Source organism: Branchiostoma lanceolatum, chromosome 13 (assembly GCF_035083965.1).
Source record: "Branchiostoma lanceolatum isolate klBraLanc5 chromosome 13, klBraLanc5.hap2, whole genome shotgun sequence".
In the NCBI taxonomy this organism is placed as follows: Eukaryota; Metazoa; Chordata; class Leptocardii; order Amphioxiformes; family Branchiostomatidae; genus Branchiostoma; species Branchiostoma lanceolatum.
Window position 1 is genome coordinate 6952087 of NC_089734.1, and position 27570 is coordinate 6979656.

The 27570-nt window shown below is 45.7% G+C and overlaps 2 protein-coding genes across 9 annotated transcripts in view; both read right to left on the reverse strand.

Annotated features, from left to right (window-relative positions):
* Positions 1-25302, reverse strand: part of LOC136446772 (mucin-2-like) — a 54766-nt gene extending 29464 nt beyond the window's left edge. For all 8 annotated transcript variants that reach the window (XM_066445328.1, XM_066445332.1, XM_066445329.1 and 5 more), the window contains exons 1-46: positions 24551-25302; positions 24115-24315; positions 23623-23762; positions 23305-23382; positions 22967-23092; positions 22292-22521; positions 21873-21973; positions 21317-21522; positions 20790-20951; positions 20098-20600; positions 19805-19970; positions 19011-19600; positions 18746-18892; positions 18479-18623; positions 17794-18290; positions 17132-17300; positions 16782-16883; positions 16408-16528; positions 15893-16086; positions 15294-15704; positions 14796-14968; positions 14358-14513; positions 13535-14090; positions 13119-13291; positions 12820-12975; positions 12457-12631; positions 11904-12068; positions 11224-11775; positions 10655-10822; positions 10173-10310; positions 9400-10009; positions 9058-9163; positions 8361-8508; positions 7659-8023; positions 7142-7271; positions 6361-6797; positions 5770-6003; positions 5523-5640; positions 4486-5317; positions 4120-4319; positions 3248-3771; positions 2730-2859; positions 2007-2405; positions 1440-1664; positions 652-1136; positions 231-344 (exon numbers count right to left, since the gene is read on the reverse strand). In XM_066445328.1, the coding sequence (XP_066301425.1) occupies positions 231-344; positions 652-1136; positions 1440-1664; positions 2007-2405; positions 2730-2859; positions 3248-3771; positions 4120-4319; positions 4486-5317; positions 5523-5640; positions 5770-6003; positions 6361-6797; positions 7142-7271; positions 7659-8023; positions 8361-8508; positions 9058-9163; positions 9400-10009; positions 10173-10310; positions 10655-10822; positions 11224-11775; positions 11904-12068; positions 12457-12631; positions 12820-12975; positions 13119-13291; positions 13535-14090; positions 14358-14513; positions 14796-14968; positions 15294-15704; positions 15893-16086; positions 16408-16528; positions 16782-16883; positions 17132-17300; positions 17794-18290; positions 18479-18623; positions 18746-18892; positions 19011-19600; positions 19805-19970; positions 20098-20600; positions 20790-20951; positions 21317-21522; positions 21873-21973; positions 22292-22521; positions 22967-23092; positions 23305-23382; positions 23623-23762; positions 24115-24230 (11673 nt within the window). In that variant the 5' untranslated portion in view covers positions 24231-24315; positions 24551-25302. The remainder of the gene's footprint in view (positions 1-230; positions 345-651; positions 1137-1439; positions 1665-2006; positions 2406-2729; positions 2860-3247; positions 3772-4119; positions 4320-4485; positions 5318-5522; positions 5641-5769; positions 6004-6360; positions 6798-7141; positions 7272-7658; positions 8024-8360; positions 8509-9057; positions 9164-9399; positions 10010-10172; positions 10311-10654; positions 10823-11223; positions 11776-11903; positions 12069-12456; positions 12632-12819; positions 12976-13118; positions 13292-13534; positions 14091-14357; positions 14514-14795; positions 14969-15293; positions 15705-15892; positions 16087-16407; positions 16529-16781; positions 16884-17131; positions 17301-17793; positions 18291-18478; positions 18624-18745; positions 18893-19010; positions 19601-19804; positions 19971-20097; positions 20601-20789; positions 20952-21316; positions 21523-21872; positions 21974-22291; positions 22522-22966; positions 23093-23304; positions 23383-23622; positions 23763-24114; positions 24316-24550) is intronic.
* The window catches only part of LOC136447198 (mucin-2-like), a 66341-nt gene continuing 63317 nt past the window's right edge, over positions 24547-27570 (reverse strand). Inside the window, exons 88-91 of the mRNA XM_066445902.1 lie at positions 27008-27216; positions 26442-26618; positions 25702-25999; positions 24547-25427 (exon numbers count right to left, since the gene is read on the reverse strand). Coding sequence (XP_066301999.1) covers positions 24547-25427; positions 25702-25999; positions 26442-26618; positions 27008-27216 — 1565 coding nt within the window. The remainder of the gene's footprint in view (positions 25428-25701; positions 26000-26441; positions 26619-27007; positions 27217-27570) is intronic.

Here is a 27570-nt window from a genome sequence, read left to right on the forward strand (position 1 = left end):
GTTATGAAACAAACAAAAAAGTAAGCAAACAATAAATACACTTAATTCTTTTGTCTCAAGGACTTTTTGCATTTTCCTCACATTGCCAGTGCTTTCAAAAATATAATTCCATGATGATTCTCTTTTTAGCAAAATCTTTGTACAAGGAAATATATTGAGGGTTGTTTGGCAAAAATTCAATTCTTCCAGTAGAAGCTCCAACAGAAAGTAGTGTAACCAAAGTATTCTACCTCTTCACAGAAGCTGTACTTCTGCTCCAGGCTAGAGATGGTCTCAACATCGCCAACTGTGTTGGAGTTCGGCTTGTCAACGTTCATCCACTGAGTCCATCCATCCACGCAAACCTGGAACAAACAGAAAATGTTTAAGATCTCAGACAGCATTAGCATAGCAGATCTCAATGTAAGATAATCTGATAAATGATAATGTTCTAATAATGATAATGTTCTAATAAAAGTCCTAAAGCTGGGCTAGCATGCCGTTCTTTAGTCACATATACATGTACTAGTCAACCAGAATTGGATCACAATCCTTTGTGACATCATTTGCCCTACACTGTTACCCGCATAAGGGCAACAACTGACTGAAAAAGACAGCAATTAGGATGAACATTTGAGATGAATAAATGGTAAGCCACAGATTTTGATGTACCTTGGGTGGTGTTGTGGGGTTTGCGATGGCGGTAGTGGTAGCAGGAGTGGTTGGCTTGGTAGTGGTACCAAGGGTAGTTGGCTTGTCTGTTGCCAGAGTTGTGATCTGCTGGGTAGCAGTGGTGGCAGCAGTGGTGGTCTGTGTAGCCAGGGTAGTGGTGTCCTGTCCAATGGTGGTGGTGGCAGCAGTGGCGGTTGGCTTCTCAGTGGCACTGGTAGTCTGGACCTCAGTTGGCTTTGTTGTAGCCAGAGTTGTGGTCTGTTGAGTAGCAGTAGTGGCACCAGTGGTGGTCTGTGTAGCCAGTGTAGTGGTGTCCTGTCCAATAGTGGTGGTGGCAGCAGTGGCAGTTGGCTTCTCTGTGGCACTGGTAGTCTGGACCTCAGTTGGCTTTGTTGTAGCCAGAGTTGTGGTCTGCTGAGTAGCAGTGGCGGTCTGTGTAGCCAGGGTTGTGGTCTGCTGAGTCGTGGTTGGTGTTGTAGTCTCAGCTGTAACACAGAAGTAAATCGTGTCAGTTGAAGGCATGAAAACGACTAGTAAATGTATTCAACATATACATCTGTACTTCTGTTCTGTTACCCCTGCGTATGTATGTTAAAACTTCAGAAGTTTCCAACTTGTGGCTGCAAGTACTTTATCTGCCTTTCAGCTGCAAATTTATGATTGCTTTATTGTTGGCACTGACCAAAGCGACCTGGTGGGCCATAATTACATGTACTATAATTTGCATAATAGCCTTTTACTTAGTGGTTTCTTTAACAATACAAATACAGACAAGAGAAGTCTCTTACAGCACTGGCAGAGGACACGGATCTCGTAATCCTGGCAGTTCAGGGAGTTGCCCTGCATGTCGTTGCTGCAGGTCAGACCATTGGTGACGTCACAAGTCACGCCGACGTCTCCGGAGATCTGGAACGGTGCGCCGAGGGAGGCCGTCCTGCACTCGACGTCGATGATCATGTTCTCAGCACAGAAGCTGTACATCTCGCGCAGACTGTCGAAGGTCTCAACATCACCTGAAATTGGCAGTTATGTCATACGTTACAAACAGATCAACAGAAGATGTGTCTTAGTTGTGATTATTCCCCTAGATCTGTCATAGAGTGGAACAATGCTTACAGTTAGATGTGCAAAAGCTAGGTGTTTGTTCCTTCAGTGTAATATAACCAGCTGCTGTCGCACTGCATGCCTGCAAGCTGGTGTGTTATGCCAAGTGGCTAAATAGATACAGATATAGAGTACTCAAGAGTAGAATCGAATCATGTGATTAAGATGCTGTTTCTTGGTTACAAATACAATTGCAAAGTTATGCTTCACAATAGTTTTGCCCCGCTCTTAGTAATGATGCGCAAACATACCATTGTTGTCATCACTGGTTGGGCTGTCGGCATTCATCCAGTCAGTCCATCCGTCCACACAGATGGCTGGGAATGGAGTCTTGTTTGTGGTGGTCGTCAGCGTCAGGAGAGTGGTCAAGGCCTCAGTGGTGAAAGGCTTGGTGGTGGAATCAGTGAACACCTGGGTGCTTGTGGGCTTGGTGGTGGCTGTGGAGAGAGTTGTGGTCGGCTTGCCGGTGGAGGTTGTTCCGATGGACACAGTCTGGGTGACACCAATATCAGTGACAGTAGCTGTGGTGGTGACACCAGGCAGAGTGGTGGTCTCCTGAGACAGGGTTGGCAGGGTTGGCAGAGTCTGAGTCTGCATGGTACCGGTGGTGGTGGTCTGCTGGGTGGTGGTTGTCTCAGGTGCTGGAGTTGCTACAGAGTGAAACATGTCCATGTAAATAAATTGTTGATGGTGCAGAAATAAAACAACTAGCACCATGCGTTGTAGTTGAGGTGAACAAAAAATGCAATGCTGCAAAGACAAGACCTGAAAATGTCTCTACCTACTATCTATATACCAAAAAAATGTTATAAAAACGTGATATGGTTGCTTTTGTACATAGCACCAGCTCTTTATGATACAACAGATAGATGTTTACAAGACACAGAACATAACTTGTTTCTCTCTTTACAGTTTGAAGCTGTTTACTCTATAGCTCCCATACTTCTTTATAAGATAGATGAGGAGAAACTTACTTCCACACTGGCAGTTGATCCTGACTTCGTAGTCCTCGCACTTGCGGCCATCCATCTGTTCAGCATCGCTGCAGAGGAGACCCTGCGTGACGTCACACACAACATTCTGGCCAGTGGCATCAGAAGGAACCTGTGCAAGAGAAGATGCCAGTTACTTTAATGTAGGGAGAATAAACGTGATAAGATATGCAGGAAAAGCATAGACAGTGAACTGCAGAACTGTTTGGTCACTGACCAAAGACAGAGCAGATGCTGTCTGAAACGTCTGACTGTTAACAAAACTTATTCAGTTGCTGAAGTACTTTTGAAATACCTGGATGTCTAACTTTCATCAACGTATGCAGAACTAATCATTAAAAAATAATCAGATGTTTTCAGTGTTCCATCTGAAGTCTCAAATACTAAAAGTATATCAAACTTTTCAGTGTAAAATGTTAACAGCACTAAGAGTAGGAGCCTACAATTTAACTGCCAACGCTTAACATCAGAAAAGATACATCTAAGCAAAACATTCTCACCATGGTGTTGACTGTGCGGCACTCAATTTCCACGATCATGTCGTCCTGACAGAAAGCGTATTGCTCGCGCAGGTTGTCGATGGTCTCGACGTCGCCGCCCGCAGGGTTGGTGGGGTTGCTCGGGTTGTCGGAGCTGATCCACGGTGTCCATCCGTCAACGCAGACCTCAGGCGTGGTGGGCTTGAGGGAAGAGGTCTCGGTGATGGGGTTGGCTGGAAGAGTGGTAGTGGAGGCTGTGGTTGGCTTGGTGGCAGTGGTCACAACCTGAGTGGCGGTGGTCTGCTGTGCCGTGGTGGTGGTCTCCTCTGGCTTGGTGGTGAGCAGCTGGGTGGAGGAGACTGGCTTGGGTGTGGTCGTGGAGCCAGTGGAGGTGAACCAGGTCATGATGGTGGTGAAGATGCCGGTTTCGGTGGTCTGTTGTGCCGTGGTGGTGGTCTCCTCGGGCTTGGTGGTGGCCAGAGTGGTGGTCTCACCAGGCTTGGTAGTGGTGGCTTGAGTGGTGGTGGTTGTACCAACAGTGGTTTCTGAAATGACATGTCAATGGGATATCGAAGTATGAGCATAAAACCATTTTGTGAAATTACTTCAAAGGAAAGCACTAGAAGTAGCATTGTCACACATTAGTTTATAGACCTTTGATAACATGGTCTACTGTAAAAGGCTTCTAGTCTTCTTAAGTGTGTTGGGTTCTTTTAAGTGCAGAGGTTTGATGCTTGAGGCTTGCGCCTGAAGGTCCCCTATACACCAGGCTGCCATCGCTATCCAAAGTGATGAATGCAATCCCTTACAACATGTTCAAGCTAGGGTTGACCCTTGGATAGAACCCTGGTATGAAATGCTAAATTGAAACCAAAACCAAAATAATGACTTACCCTCAGCACAGTCGCAGTAGAACCTGATCTCGTAGTCATCACACTGTTCTCCGATGGCCATGTTCTTGTTGTCGCAGCGCAGACCATCATCAACAGTGCAGGTCACGCCATTCTCACCGTTAGCGATGTTCTGGGCAGTTCCGGTGATGCGGCATTCCACGCTCACGATCATCTCATTGGCACAGAAAGCATACTCGTCCCTATAAAAAGATAGGAAACCATTTTCAGGATTCTTAGAATTTGGTTACTAAAATAGATGAATTATCACATTTTCAGGATCATTCAAGTCTGGAAATCTTAGTTTACCATTTGAAAAGAAATGTTCAATGTGAGACACTTTGATTTCCTCTTTGCCATGTTGCTTACCTGAGCACAGGGATGATCTCGTAGTCACCGTTGTTGGGGCCAGTGGATGGGGTGTCAGAGTTCATCCATGGAGTCCAGCCATCCTCAACACAAATGATCTGTGGCTGAGGGCGCTCTGTGGTGGTGGCAGGCTGGGTGAAGATGTCAGTGATGATGACTGGAGGCTTGGTTGTTGTGGAGGCAGTCGCAATGGTGGTTGTCTCACCAACAACAGTCTGGGTGGCGGTGGCTGGTGTCTGGGCGGTTGTAGTGCCTGTTGCAATGGTGGTTGTCTCACCAACAAGGGTCTGTGTGGCGGTGCCAGGTGTCTGGACAGTGGTAGTGCCTGTGGCAATGGTCTGTGTGGCGGTGCCAGGTGTCTGGACAGTGGTAGTGCCTGTTGCAATGGTCTGTGTGGCGGTGCCAGGTGTCTGGACAGTGGTAGTGCCTGTGGCAATGGTCTGTGTGGCGGTGCCAGGTGTCTGGACAGTGGTAGTGCCTGTTGCAATGGTCTGTGTGGCGGTGCCAGGTGTCTGGACAGTGGTAGTGCCTGTGGCAATGGTCTGTGTGGCGGTACCAGGTGTCTGGGCGGTTGTAGTGCCTGTTGCAATGGTCTGTGTGGCGGTGCCAGGTGTCTGGACAGTTGTTGTCTCACCAACAACAGTCTGTGTGGCAGTGCCAGGTGTCTGGGCGGTTGTAGTGCCAGTTGCAAGTGTGGTTGTCTCACTAATAACAGTCTGTGTGGCGGTGCCAGGTGTCTGTGCAGTGGTGGTGGTGCCTGGTGTAGGTGCAGTTGCAATGGTGGTTGTCTCACCAACAACAGTCTGTGTGATTGTTGTCTGTGGGGTAGTGGCTGGAGAGGGAGAGGAAACAAACAAGCATCTTAGTCAGAAAAACGTAAATCTTTGGTTCTTACCGAGAGAGCAACATGCACACAAAATTGAAGTGAAAGCAATAAGTGAAGCTGGTGTGTTACGCCGCTAGGCAGTTATACCGGCCATACAGATACAGATACACTTACAGATCTAAATATGGTTGTATAGAAATCAAGTACTCACTTCCGCAGATACAGTAGACACTGACTTCATAGTCGGAGCAAGTCTGACCGAGGTTCTGGTCCTCGTTCAAACAGACCAGGCCGTTGACCAGGTCGCATGTGGCCTTCTCTCCGGCATCCTGTTAACAAGTCAAAAGACAGTTAATGCTAAATCATCTCTACATGAATTTTATAACATATCTTAAGTGAAACATTTTCAATTGAAGATTTTCTATTCTTTATTGTGTTTAGGCTAACAAATGCAGTACCTGAGGAGTCTGCTGGGTGTCCACGGTGCGGCACTCGATGCTGGCTGGGTAGGCGCAGAAGGTGTACTTCTGCCTCAGGGCATCGATGGTCTCCTGGTCGCCAGGGGCGGTGAGAGGAGAGTCCACGTTCATGAACGGAGACCAGCCGTTGACAACACACATGGGTGGGAGGGTCTGGTCGGACACGCCGGTGGTGGTGGTGGACCCTGTGGTAGGCTTCGCTGTTGTGGTGAACTACGGAAAAAGTAAAATATGGCATAATTTTGTAGAGAAGAAAAGCTATAAAATATCTTTGCGTTCTTTGAAAACATTGTTATACTAGGCTGAAATGAGCTCAGGATGATTGTTTTGGTATGAACAATAAGACCAAAGGGAGACTACAAAATCATTAGCTTGTTGACAGGCTTGGTTGTTGTGAACTATGAAAAGTAAAAACAGCATGATTTGTGAGAAAAGAAAAGCTACAAAATATCTCTGCACTGTTATAGGCAAAAATGAGCTCAGGGTGATTGTTTCGGTATGAAACAATTATATTATAACGAGACTACAAAATCATTCAACATTAAACGTCCACTTTTCTGTAAAGCTTACCTGGGAAGTGACAGTCTCAGTCTGGGTGGTGAACTCTCCAATGGTGGTAGAGACAGAGCCAATGGTGGTACCAGTGGTGGTAGGCAGAGTACCAGGTGTAGCCTGGGTGGTGGTGACCTGCTCAGGCTTGGTGGTAGTCTGTGTCTCCTGAGTAGTGATCACAGGCTTGGTGGTGGTATCAGTGAACACCTGGGTGCTTGTGGGCTTGGTGGTGGCCGTGGAGAGAGTTGTGGTCGGCTTGCCAGTGGTTCCGATGGACACAGTCTGGGTGACACCAATATCAGTGACAGTAGCTGTGGTGGTGACACCAGGCAGAGTGGTGGTCTCCTGAGACAGGGTTGGCAGGGTTGGCAGAGTCTGAGTCTGCATGGTACCGGTGGTGGTGGTCTGCTCAGTCACAACCTGCTGGGTGGTGGTTGTCTCAGGTGCTGGAGTTGCTGTGGTTGTTAAAGTAGATATGTTAAATCAATCATCTCAGCTTTTCATGGTTGAAAAACAATCAACTGTGATATAACTTGATGTAGAGTTATGTTTAAGGAATTGTGTGCCATTTTTCTCTCATTACCTCCCCTGAGCTTGACCTAGTGAAATATAGGCACTCAAAATGAACCCCATTATGATTGACTTTAAAGTCTCATCAGAAGTGAGATGCTTGATTCTTGAGAGCTTAACTTTTAGCAATCATCAGGTGTTGTAAAGAATTGCATACCATTTGTAAATTTTAGAGTGGTAAAGGTAAAGATAGTTTCCAGCTTCTCCAAGGAAGGGAGAGGAAACTTACTTCCACACTGGCAGTTGATCCTGACTTCGTAGTCCTCGCACTTGCGGCCATCAGGCTGGAAGGCGTCCACACAGATGAGACCCTGGTTCACGTCACAGATCACGTTCTGGCCGGTAGCGTCAGAGTCAATCTGTGCATGTGAGAAATGAAAATGTTAAGCAAAAGTCTTTGGAAAGACATTTTTAATGAGAATCTGTAGAATCAGACAGTACTTTATCATTTTGTAGATATTTAGGCTAATAAGAATGTAGATTAAGCCCGGAAAAAGTCTTGAGGTCCATTGGAAAGGTTGACAAATGATGGTTGAAGTTATGGGCTTTCATATAATGCAATGTTTTCTATATACTCTTGGATGATAATGTTGCAGTTTTCTACAAAGTCTGTAAGTCTGCAACAAGCTTTAACACTGTAATAAATCCCCTAGAGTTCAACATCTAGCAGAGAGAATCTAACAGAAAATAAACAGAAAGTATAAACGTTTAAGGCAAATTTGCATAAATGATGACTGTTTGTTTACCATAGTGTTGACTGTGCGGCACTCGATTTCCACGATCATGTCGTTAGCACAGAAAGCGTAGCGGTCGCGGATGTTATCGATGGTCTCGATGTCCCCGGTGTTGGGGTGGGTCGGGTTAGCAGGGTTGTCAGAGCTGATCCATGGAGTCCAGCCATCCACACAGACCGCTGGGGTGGTGGTCTGCAGGGTGGTCTGGGTGGTGGTCTCAAGGGTGCTCTGGGTGGTGACGGTCGGAGTCGTGGTGGGGTTGGCTGGGACAGTGGTAGTAGATACCGTGGTTGGCTTAGCTGTGGTGGTGATGACTGGGGCGGTCTGTGTTGTAGCAAGTGTTGTCGTTGCAGCAGTTGTTGTTGGTGCAAGAGTTGCTGAGGAGAAGAAACCAAACAATTTATTAATTGGATGAAAACATGAAGATGATAGATACTAGACATAGTAGATAACTCAGCATTCATTCCAGAGGGAAAATATCAAGATCTTACAAAGACAGCCTTGGTAGCTTTTATGTCAGCTATGTTAACTGCAATAGGATGCATAAAGTAGTAGTTTGTCACAGAGGACCAAAGTATCAGATCACAAATTGTCCTACCAGATGAGTGTCAAGTCAGTATTTCTGGATTATTATCTTTTAGGAATATAGATGTTGCCAGCACAAAGAGGTGTCAATTCAAAACACTGCTCATCATAACCATCCAATCCACTTACTCTCGCCACAGTTACAGAAGACGCGGATCTCGTAGTCCTTGCAGAGCTGTCCGTTGGGCTGCCTGTCGTTCAGACACTGGAAGCCATTGTGGTCCAGGCTGCAGCGCACGTTCTGGCCGGACATGCTAGATGCCACCTGTGTGCTCACCTGCACGACAGAGATCACATTTCGATCAATACTACTGATGTGATGACAGCTCACTGAAGTGAAAATGTCTGAACCAATATCTACACTTCAGTCTTTTTTTTAACAAACTTGCTCAGTGCAAGGCCATAGGGGGCCACTCTTCTAAGCACTGAACTAATTGTTACTGTAGCAGAATCTCTTCACCCTATAGGTCAGAAACATGAATGCTTGTGACAAGCATGACTTGTTTTTGGATATGAGGTGTGGTTGTGGAGAGTACTGCTTTACAGTGTATACAATGACTTCTATTTGATTATGACTTGAGTTCCTTTCTCTCATCTCATGTCATCTCTTCTCTCCCTATATTTAACTATTTGACCATTAGGGCACCACAGAAGGTCTGGTCTGGCCACCATTTTTCTCTGCCCTTTTTGGTTTCTGTACATCTTAGTGTTTCACCTACTGTCATGCCTGCCCATTCTCTGATGTTACCTGCATCTTCCCATCTTTCTTTTTGTCCAACCCTCTATCTTCTAGAAGGGTCTGAGATATGTTAACGAAGGAACTGACCTCGCGACACTGAACCATGGTCATGTCCATCCTGTCACAGAACTGGAACTTCTGACGAAGGGAGTCGAAGGACTCGACATCACCGTTGTTGTTACCAAGCAGTGGCCTGCAAGAACAAACATTGAGTTATCATCAACAAACGGACAACGGATGAATCATCATTTTCTAATTTTTATTCTTAATGCCACTTTCTCCAAGGAATCATTAGTATCATCTCTTCCTGCCTTCAAAGATAACCAAATTCAACTGTCTTTTTTTATAAAGCCTCTTCTTTTCACTTGAAATCTTTCCGTTTAAGTCCCAAAGCTCTCCCTCTCTGTCCCTATTTTCCCATATATTTACCTGTCCAGGTTCATCCAGTTAGTCCAGCCAGTCTGCACACACAGAGGTGACATAGTGACGGCCTGAGTGGTTGTTGCTGGTGTTGTTGTACCGATGGACGCAGTCTGAGTGACGCCAATATCGGTGACAGTAGCTGTGGTGGTGACACCAGGCAGAGTGGTGGTCTCCCCGGGGATGGTTGGCAGGGTTGCCAGAGTCTGAGTCTGGGTCTGCAGGGTGGTGGTTTCTCCAGCAGTTGTGGTGATAGGCTTGGTGGTGGTCGGCTTAGTTGTCTGCTGCTGGGTGGTTGTACCAGTGGGGAGTGTACCAATGGGCACGGTGGTTGTAGACTCGCCACCTGCGATGGTTGTTGTACCAGTGACAATGGTTGTCTCAGCAGTAGACATGGGCTTGGTGGTGGTTGGGTTGCCTGGCACAGTGGCAGTAGCCGTTGCTGTGGTAGGCTTGACTGAACCAGTGGTGAAGGTCTCCTGGGTGGTTGTACCGGTGGTTACTGTACCAGTGATAGGCTTGGTGGTGGTGACCTCCTGAGTGCTCATTGGCTTAGTGGTGGTCACCTGACCAATGGTGGTTGTCTCACCTGGCCTGGTAGTGGTGATCTGCTGAGTAGCTGGATTGAAAAAAATAGAAATAAAACAATTAGCCCACAATGGAGAGTGTTTTACTTTCAATGAGAGGAATAAAATATCTACTCTCTTTAAAATATGAAGCCTTGAAGATTGTGGGAAAAGACCTCAGACATGTAAGATACGCTTTCTCTAATGTGAACGTACTTGGCTCAATGCAGCTGCACTTGATGGACACCTCGTAGTCGTAGCAAGATTCGCCTGGAGCCTGCATGTTGTTGTCACAGCTGAAGCCGTTGATGATGTCACAGGTGACGACCTGGCTGTTCACATGGTGCATCAGACCTGGATACAATCAAAACACCAATGGTCAAGACTCAGGTTCATATCTATGTAACGATTAGAGCATTTAATAAATGCTTCTCTTATGTAGTGCAAATGTACAAAACAATTTTTTGAAAGAAAACAAGTGGTAAGAATTTAGTGTTAAGGTCATGAAACAAAGTAGTTACAATTCTATTGACTGGTGAAATTAAAAGTATACTTGTCTTTCAACAGCAATACTTACCATTTCAAAACAAAAATTTACAGGATAGATTTCTATGGTATGTTACATGAATGAATGCATACTTTTTCATTAAATCTCGCATTTACAATGCACATTAAATCCAGATGTGAAAACAACTGACCAGTGTCAGCCTCCCTGCAGATGATGTCGGTGATCATGTCCTTGTCACAGAACTGGTACTGAGTGTGGAGCTGGTCGATGGGCTCGTGGTCTCCGTTGTCTGCGCCAGTGTCCGGACGGTCCACGTTCAGGAACGGTGTCCAGTAGAACTGCTGGCCAGGCTTGCATCCTGGATCCAGGCAAAACAATAGGATGGAAATTAGCTGGTGTTATGACAAATCTATGACAGTGTCCGACAAGTAGTTTTTGGCGATGCCTCAGGGGAGGGGATGATAATACAGTTAAAGTCAAATTCGAAAGTTATAGAGCCACAGCCATTGGATATCAACATGATCCACTATCTTCTGCATCTGCAGTCATAGAAATGTTGGATATACATGTAGAAATTAACATCGTATAGTATATTCATATGGTATGAAACTCACTGTAACATAATTTGGAATCAAAAACAGCAAACAGCCATTTGCAAAACTGGGATTCATATAAAATCTATTGGCCAAGATCAGGTTGACCCCTTAAACTCTTGATACCCACAGCACACAGATAAGAATTATAGCCTGACTCTCTCACCTTCCACAGTGACTGTCGATGATGTTGTCTGTGTGACAGTGAACTGGCCGGATGTTGTCTGGCCATGGCCGGTGGTCATTGTTCCAGTCTGCCCAGTGGTATCGGTGAAGAGCTGGGTCTGGGTGGTGGCCTGCTGGGTGGTTGTTGGCTTACCAGTGGTCACTTCTCCAATGGGCAGGGTGGTTGTACCAGTGACAATGGTTGTCTCAGCAGTAGACATGGGCTTGGTGGTGGTTGGGTTGCCTGGCACAGTGGCAGTAGCTGTTGCTGTAGTAGGCTTAACTGAACCAGTGGTGAAGGTCTCCTGGGTGGTTGTACCAGTGGTCACTGTACCAGTGGGCAGGGCTGTTGTGACCTCGCCACCAGCGATGGTTGTTGTACCAGCTGGCTTGGTGGTGGTGACCTGCTGAGTGGTTGGCTCGCGGCAGTCGCAGTGGACGGAGACGGCGTAGTCGTGGCAGATCTCACCAGGCCTCTGCATGGCATTGTCACAGTGGAAGCCGTTGACAATGTCGCAGGTGACTACCTGGTTGGTGCCAGTGTGCAGCAGACCTATGTAGGATGCAAAATGCATGTATTATGTACATGTTTAAGGGAGAAACAATAAAGACAAAATGGAAGGAAGGAAAACCATGAGAACGCTACTACTGCAAACATTTGGTTTTAGCAAAATGACTGACCTGTAACAGTCTCCTTGCAGACAATGTCGTTGACCATCTCCTTGTCACAGAAGTGGAAGAGTGCCTGCAGTTGGTCCATGGGCTCGTGGTCTCCATTGTCGCTACCGGCATCAGGCTTGTCAATGTTCAGGAATGGTGTCCAGTACTCTGCGCCATCAGGGCAGCCTGATGCAGAGGAAACATCAGAGGTAAGTGAAATTGAAGAGGCAGTTTAAAAAAAAAGTATTCCTAGTATTCTTTGTAAAAGCAGAAGCAGGGTGGATTTAATTCAGGCAAGCAGCCCAAAATGATGATGCAAAAGTAGATTCTGGTCATCAACAGACCAAAGTGTAAATGCAGAAATGTTTGCGGGGATCTAATTTCCCGGTACAGAGAAAATGGAGTGTTTGCATTGGTTTTGAGTTCACGTTTGAAACAATAATAGCGCTACAGTCACCCAATGGGGTGGCTTTTTGTGGTGGTTTTAAGTAAAGAGTTCACCGCAAACATAAAAACACCACAAACATGTCTGCATTTACAGTTTTTGGAACAGGCATCTTCGACAGGTACTGACCAGTGACTGAGAGTGTTGGGATGGTGGTGAACTGACTGGTGGTGGTCTGGCCAGGGGTGGTGACGGTGGCGATGGTGCCAGTGACCATGGGTCCTGTGGTGCTTCCAGTAGTCTCAAAGATATCGGTGACCAGTGGCTTGGTGGTAGTGGTGGCCTGGGTGGTAGTGGTCAGGGTCTGTGTTGGGAGATATTAAAAAAATAAGTTAAGCATCACATGTTGCAATGTCTGCTTGAATCAACAGTTTTTACAGGGAATTCAGAAAAGTGTTAACATCTCTTGACAACGCGAATCTTTCATGATGTATTTTTGACATTGTTTTTTTTTCATTCAGGAAGTTAAGTGATAGTAATATTATGACCTACCTCAGTGGTGGTCTCGCCACAGTTACAGAGCACGCTGATCTCGTAGTCATCACACATGACGGGGTAGTTGAGAGAGTTGGAGCAGTAGAAGCCGGTGGTGGTGTCACACACAAGGCCAGCTGCACCGGTGCTATCCCATGGAGCAAGTGAGCCAACCTATATGGAAATTTTTTTTATTAAGTCAATGGTTTTTACAAATGTATGGCACACTCAATGTCATGATTTGTCTAAAAAAAAAGAATGAGCCAATCTGAGAGTTCTTGAGGCTTCACAAACTTAGGAAGGGATGATCCTTGTACCTCACGGCAGTTGATGGCCTCAACCATGTCAGGGCGGCCGCCACAGAGGTTGTAGGTGGTCACAATCTGGTCCAGAGGCTCGAAGTCTCCGTCCTGGAAGTCCTGTGGGTTAGGCTCGTGGATGTTGTAGAATGGTGTCCATCCATCAACACAGAACTCGTATGTGAATTGAGCTGTAGGGTAATGACATTCATTAATTGTTTTGAAAAATGATAGTTACAATTCCACTTGACGACTACATCCCATGAATGTTTAGTTCAACACAGGATACATAAAACAAGCAATGTTTAAAAATGAGAACCTGCAATGTTACAGGGGAATGTTTTCAACCTACTGACTAGAGTTTGGTCAGATTAGAGCTGTAAGTAAGTCTAGTGATTTTTAAACAGTGGTTCTAGACAACAACAGGAACTTACGCTTGGTAGTAGTGCTCTCTGTCAGCGGCTTGGTCGTGGTACCTGTGGTGCTCTGGGTGGTGGTAACCTGCTGGGTGGTACCTTCGGTGAGGGTGACAACCTCAGTACCTGGAGTGCCAGAGCCAATGGTGGTGGTGACCGGCTTCATGGTGGTGGTAGCCATGGTAGGTGTCAGTGTACCAATTGGCTTGGTGGTGGTAGCCAGTGTGGTGGTGCCTGTTGGGACACTGACAGTGCCCAGTGTGGTGGTACCGGTAGGCAGAGTGCCGATGGAGGTCTGGGTCTGAGTGCCGATGGAGGTCTGGGTCTGAGTGGCCAGTGTGGTGGTGTCAGTTGGGAAGCTGACAGTGCCCAGGGTGGTGGTTCCAGTAGGCAGTGTGCCAATGGAGGTCTGGGTCTGAGTGGGCTTGGTGGTGGTCTGGCCGATGGTTGTTGTCTGTGCAACAGTCTGGGTCACCATTCCTGGTGTGGTGGTAGTGGCGGTAGCCAGTGTGGTGGTACCAGTAGGCAGGGTGCCAATTGAGGTCTGGGTCTGTGTAGGCTTGGTGGTGAACACCTGTTGGTAAATTAAAAAAAAAATAGTATTAACTACCATATCTCAACAATGATCTTATCTGTACTGTTGTAGATATGGCTGGTCTTCTTTTATCAATGTGCAAACATCTACCTGTAAAAGAAGACTTAATTGCATTGGTGGAAATCCAGTTTCTATTCCAGGCTTTGGAAACAGAATCTACTCAAAGTATCAACTTTTTCACTTTGTGCCGTCAAGTTTGGCAAAGAGCAAGGAGGTTTAAAGACTGTAATTGTATTTTTTACTCACCTCAGTGGTGGTCTCGCCACAGTTACAGAGAACGCTGATCTCATAATCATCACAGCCAACTGGGTAGTTCAGGTTGTTGGAGCAGTAGAAGCCGGTGGTGGTGTCACACACAAGGCCTGCCGCACCGGTGCTGTCCCATGGAGCCATGGAGCCAACCTAGATGGACAGAAATCAATGTTTTACCTGAACAAGCTGTCTTGGACTGGAACTGGAGTGTGCAAAATATTTCTGTGCAAAGAGATGAGCAATTTTGTAAGAGGCTTTTCACAAAATGTACGCATGGATATAAAAAATACATTGTGCTTGATGTTATGGAGAACTTCTCTTAATAACATATATACAAAATTTATGTGCAAGAGTTTTGACACTCAATGTCATGGCATATGCAAAAAAAATGATGAGAGTTCTTGAGGCTTCACAAAGGAAAGGTTCTTGTACCTCACGGCAGTTGATGGCCTCGACCATGTCAGGGTTGCCGCCACAAAGGTTGTAGGTGGTCACAATCTGGTCCAGAGGCTCGAAGTCTCCGTCCTGAGGATTGAGTGCATCTGGCTCGTGGGTGTTGTAGAACGGCGTCCATCCGTCAACGCAGAACTCGTATGTGAATTGAGCTGCAGAGCAAAAATATTCATAATCATTTAGAGAAGGTATGGCAAAGAAATATGTTCTATAGTATTGATCATAACATTCATCGTTTGTCAAAACTAAAATAGAGCTGAAAGCTGGATGCATATGGAATAAGAACTCGTCTGTTAAGAGCCTGCTATCACAATCAGATCAAATGCTATCATTTTCAACCTAATGACATAAGCATGTTCATACTAGAGCCATATAGACTGCAACAATGGTTTATTAGTAGCTGTTCAAAAAAAAAAAGTATAACAAATTTGACTACAATATTTCCAACTCATGTAACTTGATTATTGATACACTTACGCTTGGTAGTAGTGCTCTCTGTCAGCGGCTTGGTTGTGGTACCTGTGGTGCTCTGGGTGGTGGTAACCTGCTGGGTGGTACCTTCGGTGAAGGTGACAACCTCAGTACCTGGAGTGCCTGAGCCAATGGTGGTGGTGACCGGCTTCATGGTGGTGGTAGCCATGGTAGGTGTCAGTGTACCAATTGGCTTGGTAGTGGTAACTGGCTTGGTTGTGATACCGGCAGTACTCTGGGTGGTGGTACCCTGTTGGGTGGTGGAGGCAGTGAAGGTGACGATGTCAGTGCTTGGAGTGCCTTCCCCAATGGTGGTGGTGACAGGGCTCATGATGGTGCTCTGAGTTGGAGGAGTCAGCGTACCAAGAGAACCTGTGGTCATCTGTGCTGTCGTAGTCACCTGGGCTGTTGTGGTTTCTGTAGCAAGTGCAAAAAACGACAAAACACAACATGAGCTCAGTAAAATCATGAAACACAAGGAGAAAAAAAGAAAAATTCAAGCAATATGCATAACTTCCTGTGACCAAAGCTCTGAAAGCCTTTCCTTCACAAGTTCTATGGATTGTACAATAATGCCGGTAAAGAGGGCATTACATAGCACCAACCTGCACAGTTACAGAAGACCCTGATCTCGTAGTCGAAGCAGTTCGGTGTCGGACCAGTCTGGTCGTTGTGGTTGCAGATGAGACCGACGCTGGTGTCGCAGGTCACGGCCTGTCCAGCCTGGGTGTAGTCCAGGTTGAATCCAGTCACGCGGCACTCAATGTTTGTGATGGTGTCCTCTGGACAGAAGTCGAACCTGTATATACCATGTGTACAATGTAAGTGAACAATAGTAGAAAACAAACACTGCAAAAGCCATATTTTTATCAGATTTTCTCAACCTGGTGACAGTGAGACTCAACTCGGACAAGCTTATTGTTTTTGTCCCTACCATAAAGTATAGCTTTTTGAGTATGTTGGAGATGTGTCTACTCTAAAAGCTTTAAAATGTTACAACTTGAGTGCTATGAAAGAAAAAGAAAAGAATTGTTTTACAATAGGTTTGTGTAACAATGGTCAATCTAACTGCATTTCTTAAACAGAAAGCCATGTATACATAATAATATATAGTACGTACTTGTCCCTGAGGTTGTCGTAGGTCTCGTAGTCTCCACCAGTGAGAGGGGTTGGGTAGTGCACGTTCATCCATTCAGTCCAGCCATGCATGTCAGGAGTGCACACTGGCTCTGGCTTCAGGGCTGCAATGGATGAAACAAACAAACACATTTACCACAAAGATATAGAGAGGATACTTCTTATATTCAAGTGCTTGAATCATGCCTTAAGATGATGTCTGATCAAGATATTGGAGTGCTGGAGTTTGCTACTTTATCAAAATCTAAACATCCTATCATGTCTAAGCCCTTTTTTATATTCAAAGTTGTAAGCCTGTATCAAATGTTCACTGGCATATACATGTATCATAATGTATAATAGTTTTTAAAGGCTTACTTGTTGTTGGAGTTACACCATCAACAGTACCCTGTGTGGTGGTTGGCTTGGTTGTCGGTGTTGTGGTCAGAGAGATTGTCTGAGTGGGCACGGCTGTGGTGGCTGTAAGAAGAAGAAGAAATCGGTTACTAAAATATTCATGATCATAACAAGTACAGTGCTTTCAAAAATGCTTGTGTATGCATGTACATAAAAAAGCATGTGAAACATTCAAACAGAAGTTTCTGGCATTCACCATTGTGATACATTGTGTCTTACATGTCCTAAATGTTATCTATTTTTCAGTTCAGTAAGATTCTGAAATTACAATGAGCTACCATGTTGAGAGCTTAATGAGCAGAGCAACGTACCACAGACGCAGAAAGCCCTGATCTCGTAGTCCTGGCAGCCAACAGGGAAGTTGTTGGAATCGTCGCAGATCAAGCCGGATGCTGCCTCGCAGCGCAAGCCCATGTCTCCAGAAGAGAACCAGGGTGTCTGGGTGCCAACAACGCGGCACTCCACATCCCTCAGCATGTCCTGTGGGGTGGAATGTGCAATTGAATGGGTCAGATCTGGAAATAATCAAGCCTTAAAGTCAAAAGAACAATGTACATGTCTATGTCATCGTAGGTCTCACACCAATGTTTGATTGATATAATAATGTTCTAGACATTCTTGACCTAGAAAATAACATTCTGCATATGACCCAAACTCTGTATTGAAGATGTCAGGTCTGGAACCAATCAAGCTTAAAGGTCAAAGAACAATGACATCTCTAGGTATCTGTTGAAGTAATATAATAATGTAACTGATAATCTTGACCTACAAAACATTATGGATAACTCAAACTTTATATGTGGAATGTATAGTTCAACAGTCAAGACTAGTGTACCAATAATCAAGCTGAAAGGTCAAAAGAAGAGTCAAAGTTCATCTCTATCATCTTTGGTATCATACCAATGTAGTTGACGACTCAGCAGTCTTGACCTCTAAAATGATATTATGAATGACACAAACTCTGTTTAAATACCTGACAGAATGGGAAGAGCTGGACAAGTTGAGCAACTGTCTCATAGTCTCCACCATCAGCAGGGCTGTCCATGTTCACCCATGGGGTCCAGTCATTGCAAACAACAGGCTCGGTCTGGGTGACAGCCTGGGTGGTTGTCTGACCAGTTGGCACGGTGGCAATGGTGGTTGTCTGACCAGTGGGCACAGTGGCAATGGTGGTTGTACCAGTTGTACCAGTGGCAATGGCTGTGAAGCCAGTCTGGGTCTGTGTAACAGCACCAGTGGTGGTTGGCTTGGTGGTCTCACCTACTCCAAGGGTGGTGGTACCAGGCTGGGTCTGTGTGACAGCACCAGTGGTGGTTGGCTTGGTGGTCTCAACCACTCCAAGGGTGGTGGTTTCAGGCTGGGTCTGTGTGACAGCACCAGTGGTGGTTGTACCAGTTGTACCAGTGACAAGCGTGGTCTCGGTCTGAGTTGGCTTGGTAGTGGTTGTGGTTGCAACAGTAGTGGTGGTCTCTGTAAATTGAACAACAAAACATTACATGTTACCATGTTGGAAAGTATCAAAATGAAGCATTGCCACTGACTGTATTGTCACTGAATGTATAATCTTCAACAAGGGAGGAATTCAGACACAAAAAAAGAATATTGAATACAACATGAAGTTCTTTTAGTTGTTTTAACTGAATATGAATGTATCTCACCCTTGCAGCCGAGAATCTCAACCTGCATGGCAATGTCCTCATTGAAGCTTGTTGGGTGGATCTGGAAGTACTGAGCTGTGATTGGTCGGTTCACATCCAGCAGGTTGGTGACTGGAGTGGTGCTGTCACTGTTGGCAGTGAAGATCTGGTACAAAAAGAGCATGTTAAAATAGTACAGGTATATTCATTTTTTGTCCACCTTATAGTATATTAATTATGTACTGATGAAGGAAATGCTTGACAAGTGAACAATGTCAATCAACGTACCACAGGCTTGTTGAAGTCGTCAGTGTATGGCACAAAGTTGACACCATCATTGCTGTAGTAGACAGTGTAGGTGGTGACAAACTCGTTGGTCTCAGGCTTGCCCTGGGTGATGAAGCCGGTCACGTGGGTCGGCTCAAGCAGGTCAATCTGGATAGAAGAAATTGCAGGTTAAAGTAACTTTTCTATGGCAGAACTTTGATCATATTTTAGAATGTATGACAGTTCAAAGAGCAACAACTGTGTTAGAGCTATTGACAAGGCTTACCTGGATGTACGGGTTGACATCGGTGTCATCAGGCTTCCAGGCACTTGGGTTGTTGAGGGTTCCCTCATCAGGACTGTGCTGGTCATCCAGCTGAGAGGAGGCAGTGATCTGGTCTGGCTTGATCAGGCCATTCTCCATACCCATGGGCTCTGTGCAAGGCTCATTGTGTGCTGCAGTTGTGGTCACTGGAGTTGTGGGCTTGGTGGTCATGGTGGCAGTGACAATACCAGTGGTGGTGCCAGCAGTGGTGCCAGTGACGAGAGTTGTCTGGGTCTCAGTTGGCTTGGTAGCCAGTGTGGTGGTGACCTCAGGCTTGGTCGTCTGTGTGACAACATCAGTGGCAGTCACAGGCTTGGAGGTTGTGACCACCTGAGTTTGGGTTGCTGTTGGCACAGTGACGGTACCAATGGTAGTGGTACCGGTTGAGCCAGTGAGAACCTGAGTGGTTGTCTCACCAGTTGGCACAGTGGCGATGGTCTGTGTTGGAGTGGGCTTGGTGGTGCCGGTCTGAGTGGTGGTCTCAGGCTGGGTCTGTGTGACTGTGGCCAAAGTTGTTGGCTTGGTGGTCTGAGATGCAGTTGTTGTCTCTTCTGTAAAGAAAGAAAATTTTCTCATGAAGTAGTTTGGCAGAAAATAGCATAACTGTAGGTCTATTTACCTTTAGTCATATACCTTTGACAGATATGCTACCGGTCGTCAATATTTGAAAAAGACTTCTCTCTTTCTCTAATACAATTTGACTTCAAGACATGAAGGGAATGAGTGCAGGAAATGAGATAAGCATTTGAACGTACCACACACACAGAGGACACGGACTTCAAAGTCACTGCATGGGATTGGAGCATTGTCCTGGTACAGACACTGCAGACCAACATCTGTGGAGCATTCCAGGTTCTCTCCGGAGGTCTGAGCCATGATGTCGGTGCCGACGATGCGGCACTGGATCAGCTGCAGCATGTCCTGTTGGGGAAAAGGGAAAGCAGATGTTAAATACAATGACGCCATTTTTTAAAAAGTAGGCATACATGCTTGTCATCTAGTTGGTATCAAAAAGCTGTTGATGAAAAGAGAAAAAGTAGGAGCTGACCTGCTTGCAGAAGCTGTACTGGGCCAGGATCTGGTCGATAGGCTCAACGTCGGAGCCATCATCGTTGGGAGTGTCGAAGCTGGTCCAGTGTGTCCACTGGTTGCACTGGTCAAGCTGAGAGGCTGTGGTGGTCACAGGCTTGGTGGTGGTATCAGTGAACACCTGGGTGCTTGTGGGCTTGGTGGTGGCCGTGGACAGAGTTGTGGTCGGTTTGCCAGTGGTTCCGATGGACACAGTCTGGGTGACACCAATATCAGTGACAGTAGCTGTGGTGGTGACACCAGGCAGAGTGGTGGTCTCCTGAGACAAGGTTGGCAGAGTCTGCAGGGTGGTGATCTGGCCAGGCTTGGTGGTGGTTGGGTTGGCTGGCACAGTGGCAGTAGCCGTTGCTGTGGTAGGCTTCTGTGTGGTCACTTCTCCAATGGGGAGGGTGGTTGTGGACAAGCCACCTGCAATGGTGGTTGTTGCACCAGTGGTGGTTGTTGTTCCAGCAGTTGTTGTCTCTGCAGTTTTGAGATTAAGAGTGAGTCAAACATGTTTCTTATCAGATTAACCTGATATCAAAAGACAAATTTTCTTGCTGTATAAAGAACAGTAAAAAATCATGGCATTCTTACATATTCTACCATTGTATCAAGCTCTTAACCCCCATTGAGGTCATCACTTCTTTAAATACAAGGATCTAAACCCACCGTGGCTGCACTGACAGTGCACAGAGACCTCGTAGTCCTCACAGCGGCCATCTTGCTGCTGCTGGTTGAAGCACTTCAGACCCGTGAACTCGTCACAGATGACGTTCTCGCCAGTCTGGAAGGAGTATGTGGAGTCGGTGCCAACCACGCGGCACAGGATATCTGGGGACAGAAAAGATTGAAATAACGCATTGTAATTCCAAGGCAAGTTTGACCCCAAAGTTTGGTGGATTGTTGAAATTGAAAGAAAAGTGAATTTAAAGTGATCTCAAACCAGTTGAGCTTATCAAAGAGCTACTCTTACACAGCTTGTGATAGAAAAGACAGATTCAGGTGCAGTATTTACAGATTCTTTGTACCGGGGAAATTCCCCTAGTTCTTTTCAACAATGAACAGTGGACTGCAACCCTTTCCAGTAGCAGGAATGCAGGTTGAGCAACTATAGCCGGGATTCAAACTCTTAGTCCAGAGGCAGGGTCGCTAACCACTGGACTACCCATGCTACAATACACAAATTTCTCTCTCACCAGTGATCATTTCCGGGTCACAGAAGTAGAACTGATCCCTCAGGGAATCCAGGGTCTCGAAGTCGCCGTCACGCCCGGTGTCAGGGGAGTCCACATCCATGTATGGAGTCCAGCCGTCCACGCACACGCCGGTTGGCCTGGTGCTGGTGGCGGTGACTGGGGCAGTGGTGGTGGTGATCTGGGTGGCAGTGCCAGTCACTAGTGGCCTGTGTGCAAAGTGAGTTTTTAATAACTTGTATGGTGACAAAAAATAGCTTCTATACTCAGTCTATATATAGGTTACTGGCCTGTGAGCAAAGTGAAATTTTGATAACTTGTGTGGTGACAAAAGTTAGCTTGTATACTACAGTCTATAGCTTACAGTTCAACAGCATAATTGCATTCTTAAAAAGGCAACCATACAAGTAAGATTTTTAGACCATCTACTGAGTTTGGTATCACAACATGGCATGGCTAGAGGATACATTCTGTTATCCATCAAAAGAAGACAGCTAAAACATGACTATGTAAAATTAATGGTTCATTATTGCCATCTTTGGGAATCTGCCTGTATTACCTGGTCGTGGTGATGACCTGGGTGGTGGGGTTCATGCACTGGATGTCGTTAGCGAAGCAGGTACACCTGGAGTCATCAGGGTTCATCCAGGAGGAGCCAGGCTAGAGGAGGTCACAGGGAAAGCATTGCCATGAATATATCTTACATTCAGAAGGATTTATGCAGAATATCACCTTCAGTTGCAGCTGCTGCATAGTGTTTTCCTGACATATCAAAGCTGCTGTGGTGGAGCTTAGCATCTTAAGCCTTTAACTTAATACAAGTGCATAATGTATTGGAAGCCAGATGAGCCTTCTAAACACAAACGTTATTCTATTTGTAGATCACTGTCTTCAAAATACAGTAAAGGTCCCATTGCTTGCCCAATTATCATGGACACTTTGGAAGATTTGTACTAAGGTTAGAGTTAGAGTACTCACAGGCACAATGGTGCCATCCTCCAGCATACATGGGCAGTCACCCTCAGGCTTGCAGGTCAGCTGGCCGTTCTGGTTGTCCATGAAGGTGCCAGGTGGACACTTGGGGGCGTCGGTGCAGGCAGCAACGCAGTAGTCGTCCGGCTTGCCGTAACACTCTGTGTACTGCATGTACATGGAGTGACAGATGGAGCCGCAGGTGAAGGCACACGGGTTGTAGTCTGCACAGATGGCTGGAGGACAAGGAGGGAACAATCATTAGAATAAGTTAGTACACTCAGGCTCAAAGGAAACTGACAAAACCAGCCACAGTTGGCCACAAAGGAATCAAAGTTTTTTTCTATTTTCTTTTTTGTTTCTCCGTTGTTGCTGACTATGACCAACAGCATCACATTAGGTTTGGTGTGTCCGACTGTGGCTTATGAGTCCAATGCGGAATCAGAGTACATTGTGGGAGATACATATGACACTAACTGTGGTAAATGCAAAAGCCACTCTGACAACTATTTCCACTACAAAACTATGCAAACTTTGTTTTTGCAAACATCAGAGCAATATAGCTACTAAGATGACATCAATTTCTGCAAAGCATTCATAGACAGGTTTATCGGAAGGAACATTAGTTTCTGATGGTGTTCCTGACTTATAAAGAGCAGCGTAGAAGCATAATGCACATACTGGTCTCTCCTGGCTTGATGGTTGTCGTCCCGGTGGTTGTGGGCACAGTGACAGTGGCAATAGTCTGAGTGACAGGTGTCTCTCCAGCCAGGGTGGTTGTGACTGGCTTCTCTGTGGTCTGCACACCTATGAAGATACAAGGGGATGTTGATGGACACTTTTTTTGACGCACTTTGTACACTCAACTGCACACAGTAACGGCCTATCATCAAAACAACTTTCTTTAATACTTTAACTGCTGTTACAAGTACCTGTGGTCTGTCATGCTATCTATCTTGGAAATTTAATGCTCATCGTTTGTTGTGTCACTTTATTGTAGATGAATATTCCTTTCTTACCAGTAGTGGTACCAGGTGTAGTGGTGGCCTGAGTAGGGGTGGCCTGAGTAGTGGTGGCCTGAGTAGCAGTTGTGGTTTCTGGACAAAATAAGCAAAACAGAATTTGAATTTTCAACTCAAATTTGCAGCATCGTGCTAAAAGCAAATGATATGGAAAAAAGTAATGACAAACACGTATCTAAGCAAACAATGTTGAGAAAGATGTGCTGCAACCATAACTGGTAAAGACATGAATAACGTTTACACACAACCTTTGTTCTTTTTACATAATACAAAATAAGAAAAATCAACTAAAAGAGTAGCTGAATGTTGACTAACCTGGGCCACAGGCACAGTGGAAGCTGACTTCGTAGTCCTGGCAGGAGCCGTCAGGCTGAAGTGCGTTGAAGCACTGCAGACCAGTGGTGTAGTCACACACAACCATGTTCTCTGTGGGCATAGCACCAGTTCCTACTTCCCTGTTCAGCAGAAGACACGGACATTGTTAACATCGATACACGCACTGTTTTGAAACTGTTAAAACAAGACATGTCCTAAATACTTGTAACGAAGAAAAGAATAAAACAGATCGACTGTAAGGTTACTGCATTACATTACGTAGCTGTATATATAGTAGATATACATGTATAACATCACATTGTGCCTTCTATCATATCATATAGCTTATAATCTATGTCTACTCGATTAAAGTAACTAGCCAGTAGTCTTAAATAATGTTTTGCCTTACTAATTGTATCTGTTACAATTGTTGTGCAATAAAGTTTGACTCGACTGTGAAATTTTTGACATCAATAGAATTGAATATCGTACCTGCAACGGATGTCATCGATCATCTCGGTGGGACAGAATGTGTACAGAGGACGCAGAGAGTCGACAAGTTCAATGTCGCCATCGTTCTGGTTCTCGTTGGGCTTGTCACCGTTCATGAAGGGAGTCCAGTATGGGTAGTTCTCAGCACACAGTGGAGCATTGAAGGGCTTGGTTGTGGTGGTCTGTGTGGTTGGCTTAGTGCTAAAGAATGGAAACCAACGAGTTAGCAAACTGGACTGATTAAACAGAGATAGTTGTCAATGAAATAGATGTGAGGATTGTCTATGTTTTGATTTTTGTTTGCAAAGTGCATGTTTCACTAGAAAAATGCAACACGGAAGTAAATCCTGATATAATGCATTATATAGATACGAAAGGTTATCACAGCAACAAGCTTAAGACATGTTTAAGTTTTCACTTGGCTGATGATGCCTACCTAGTGGTGGTTACCGCTGCTGTGGTTGTTGTCAGAACCTGCACTTCAGTGGAGTGCTCTGTGGTTGGTGTCTGAGTGATGATCTCAGTGTGGATGGTTGGTGTTGTGGTGCCACTTGCAATGGTGGTGGTGGTCTCGCCAGTTGGGATGGACACAGTCTGGGTGCTGCCAGTATCGACGATGACACCTGTGGTGGTGACACCAGGCAGAGTGGTGGTCTGCTGAGTCTGTGTTGGCAGGGTTGGCAGAGTCTGGGTCTGCAGGGTGGTGGTTTCTCCAGCAGTTGTGGTGATGGGCTTGGTGGTGGTCGGCTTAGTTGTCTGCTGCTGGGTGGTTGTACCAGTGGTCACTGTTCCAATGGGCAGGGTGGTTGTGGACACCTCACTTGCGATGGTTGTTGTACCAGTGACAGCAGTGGTTGTCTCAGCAGTAGAGATGGGCTTGGTGGTGGTCGGGTTGGCTGGCACAGTGGCAGTAGCCGTTGCTGTGGTAGGCTTCTGGGTGGTGATCTGACTGGTTGCCGTCACCGGCTTGGTGGTTGTAACCTCGCTGGTGGCAGTGACTGGCTTTGTGGTGGTCTCCCCAACACCAATGGTGGTGGTGCTCTCCCCAGGCTTGGTGGTGAACTCACTGGTCTGTGTCACCGGCTTGGTGGTTGTTCCCTGCTGGGTGGTTGTACCTGTGGTCACTGTTCCAATGGGCAGGGTGGTTGTGGACTCCTCACCTGCGATGGTTGTTGTACCAGTGACAGCAGTTGTGAAGGGCTTGGTGGTGGTGACCCCCTGGGTGGCAGTCACAGCTCCGGTGGTCATTGGCTTGGTGGTGACAACTGGCCCCACTGTTGTAGTGACAACTGCAGTTGTTGTTGGCTCATTCACTGATAGAAGAAAATGGTGTAAGGATGTTAGTTATTTAAGGGTAATACTATACTACTGCTAGAAGATGCTGCAACTTTTGCCAAACTATAAAAAAAACTGCACAATACTATTCTTACTGCAAGCCAATTTGATCAACTCGTAACTTTCAACCAAACACACAAGCCAGACAAATAACAACTATGAGCTGTAACAATGCAACCTTATAAGATTAAATCTATCAAAGATCAAAAACTTGTGGTAAAAAGGAGAACAATGCTGTGGCCATATACTGACCTCTGCATCCCAGAATCTCCAGCTGCATGCTGGGATACTCGTTGTAGGACTGTGGGTGGATCTGGACAAACTGTGCCAGGATTGGTCGGCTGATGGACACCAGGTTGGTAACAGGTGTGGTGGTATCAGTGTTGGCGGTGAAGACCACGGGAGTGTTGGTATCATCAGTGTATGGAATGAAGTTGATGCCATCAGTGCTGTAGTAGACGGTGTACTCGGTGACATACTGCTCAGGTGTGTACTGTGGACGACCCTGGGTGATGAATCCTGTCACCTGGACAAGCTCTCCAAGATCAACCTGGCGATGAAAGATGTTAAAGGTCATTTCGATTTATGTTCAAAGTATGTGGTATTCAAACAACACAACAGCATTAGTTCAGAGATTGTATCCTGGCAGTTGTAGGAACTACTACCCTCTGTGAAATTGTTAAATTTCATCTTTCATGTTTCTTAGAAACAGCTTATGGCCCTTTCGGTACTTGAATCAGTAAGTCATGACTTTTGATAAAGATATATAGTCTACAATGTGGTCATCATGAAATCTAACATGTAGCTTATCAAACAAAGTACTAGTATGCTCTCAGATTTAGTGTCTGTCATCCCCTACAGATATTTGGCAGTATAAGAGTCAATGTTCACAATACTTTGGAGAGATAGGGTTTGTCACAGTGCTTAATGTTGAGATGTTGTGTCGGTATTCCTTGCTTTCAAGTATCCAATGCTTTGATGTTTGTAATTACCTGGACGTATGGGTTGACATCATCAGGAGCAGGAGACCATGCGCCGGTTCCGTCCATTCCAGGCAGGTTGTTGAGGACGGCCTGTTCAGGACCATGGCTGACGATGGGGTCTGGGTACACAGAGGAGGCAGTGATCTGCTCTGGCTTGATCTCACCACTCTCCATGCCAAGAGGCTCCTGGTTAAAAATGAACAAAGACAAGCAGGGTTACCATAACATTATTGTTGCCAGCCTTACAAAAAAAGCATCATACATTCTATGGGCATTCTATATGCAGTACAAAAACCAAACTGTGGGGATTAAAAAAGAATACATTGTGGGAGAAGTTTTATCTCTTTGCAAGGAATGGGACCTGTTTTGGACTTTGCGTTCCAAAGACAGTGTCTTGTCAGGGCTCAATAACACAATCATCTTCATCAACACTATAACATAATGTTGCTTTTATGAATCAAACATTTCCTCACATTATGTCATAACCTAAAACAAGTTACAAAATCAAAGTCATCCCATGTTTCTCTTCAATCCATATATGAAATACAGAAAGTTCATTTAAATCTGAAACGTACCTGGCAGGGCAGAGGTCCAACTGGTGTGGTGGTGGTCATAACGATCGTGGTCCCAGTGGTGGAGCTCACAACGATGATTGGAGTGGTGGTGGCCTGGGTGGTGGTGGCCTGGGTGGTGGTAGCCTGCGTGGTGGTGGCCTGGGTGGTGGTAGCCTGGGTGGTGGTAGGCTTAGTTGTAGTGCCAACTGTGGCTGTGGTGGTGGTAGGCTCTGTCATGGCAAAAAAACAACATATACATTAGAGGTTAAAAAACAAAAAACAAGGCTTTAGCTTTCATAAAGTCATCGTCATGACGGGTTCATTTTCCGAACAAAGTTCACTCTACATCTCCAATAGCCTGGAATCCATCCTATTTAGCTTCCGGCCGCTACCCTGAGCTAGGGTAGCGGCCGGAAGCTAAATAGGATGGATTCCAGGCTACATCTCCAAGACATTGGTCCAATTGTCGGTAAGGTATATTACATTAACTCTGAATCATATAGCTGTAGACGAACCAAAATGGCAAAATATTATGGTCCTGATGCCAGGCATGCATATCATGTAGACTTGTACGTTGCTAGAAA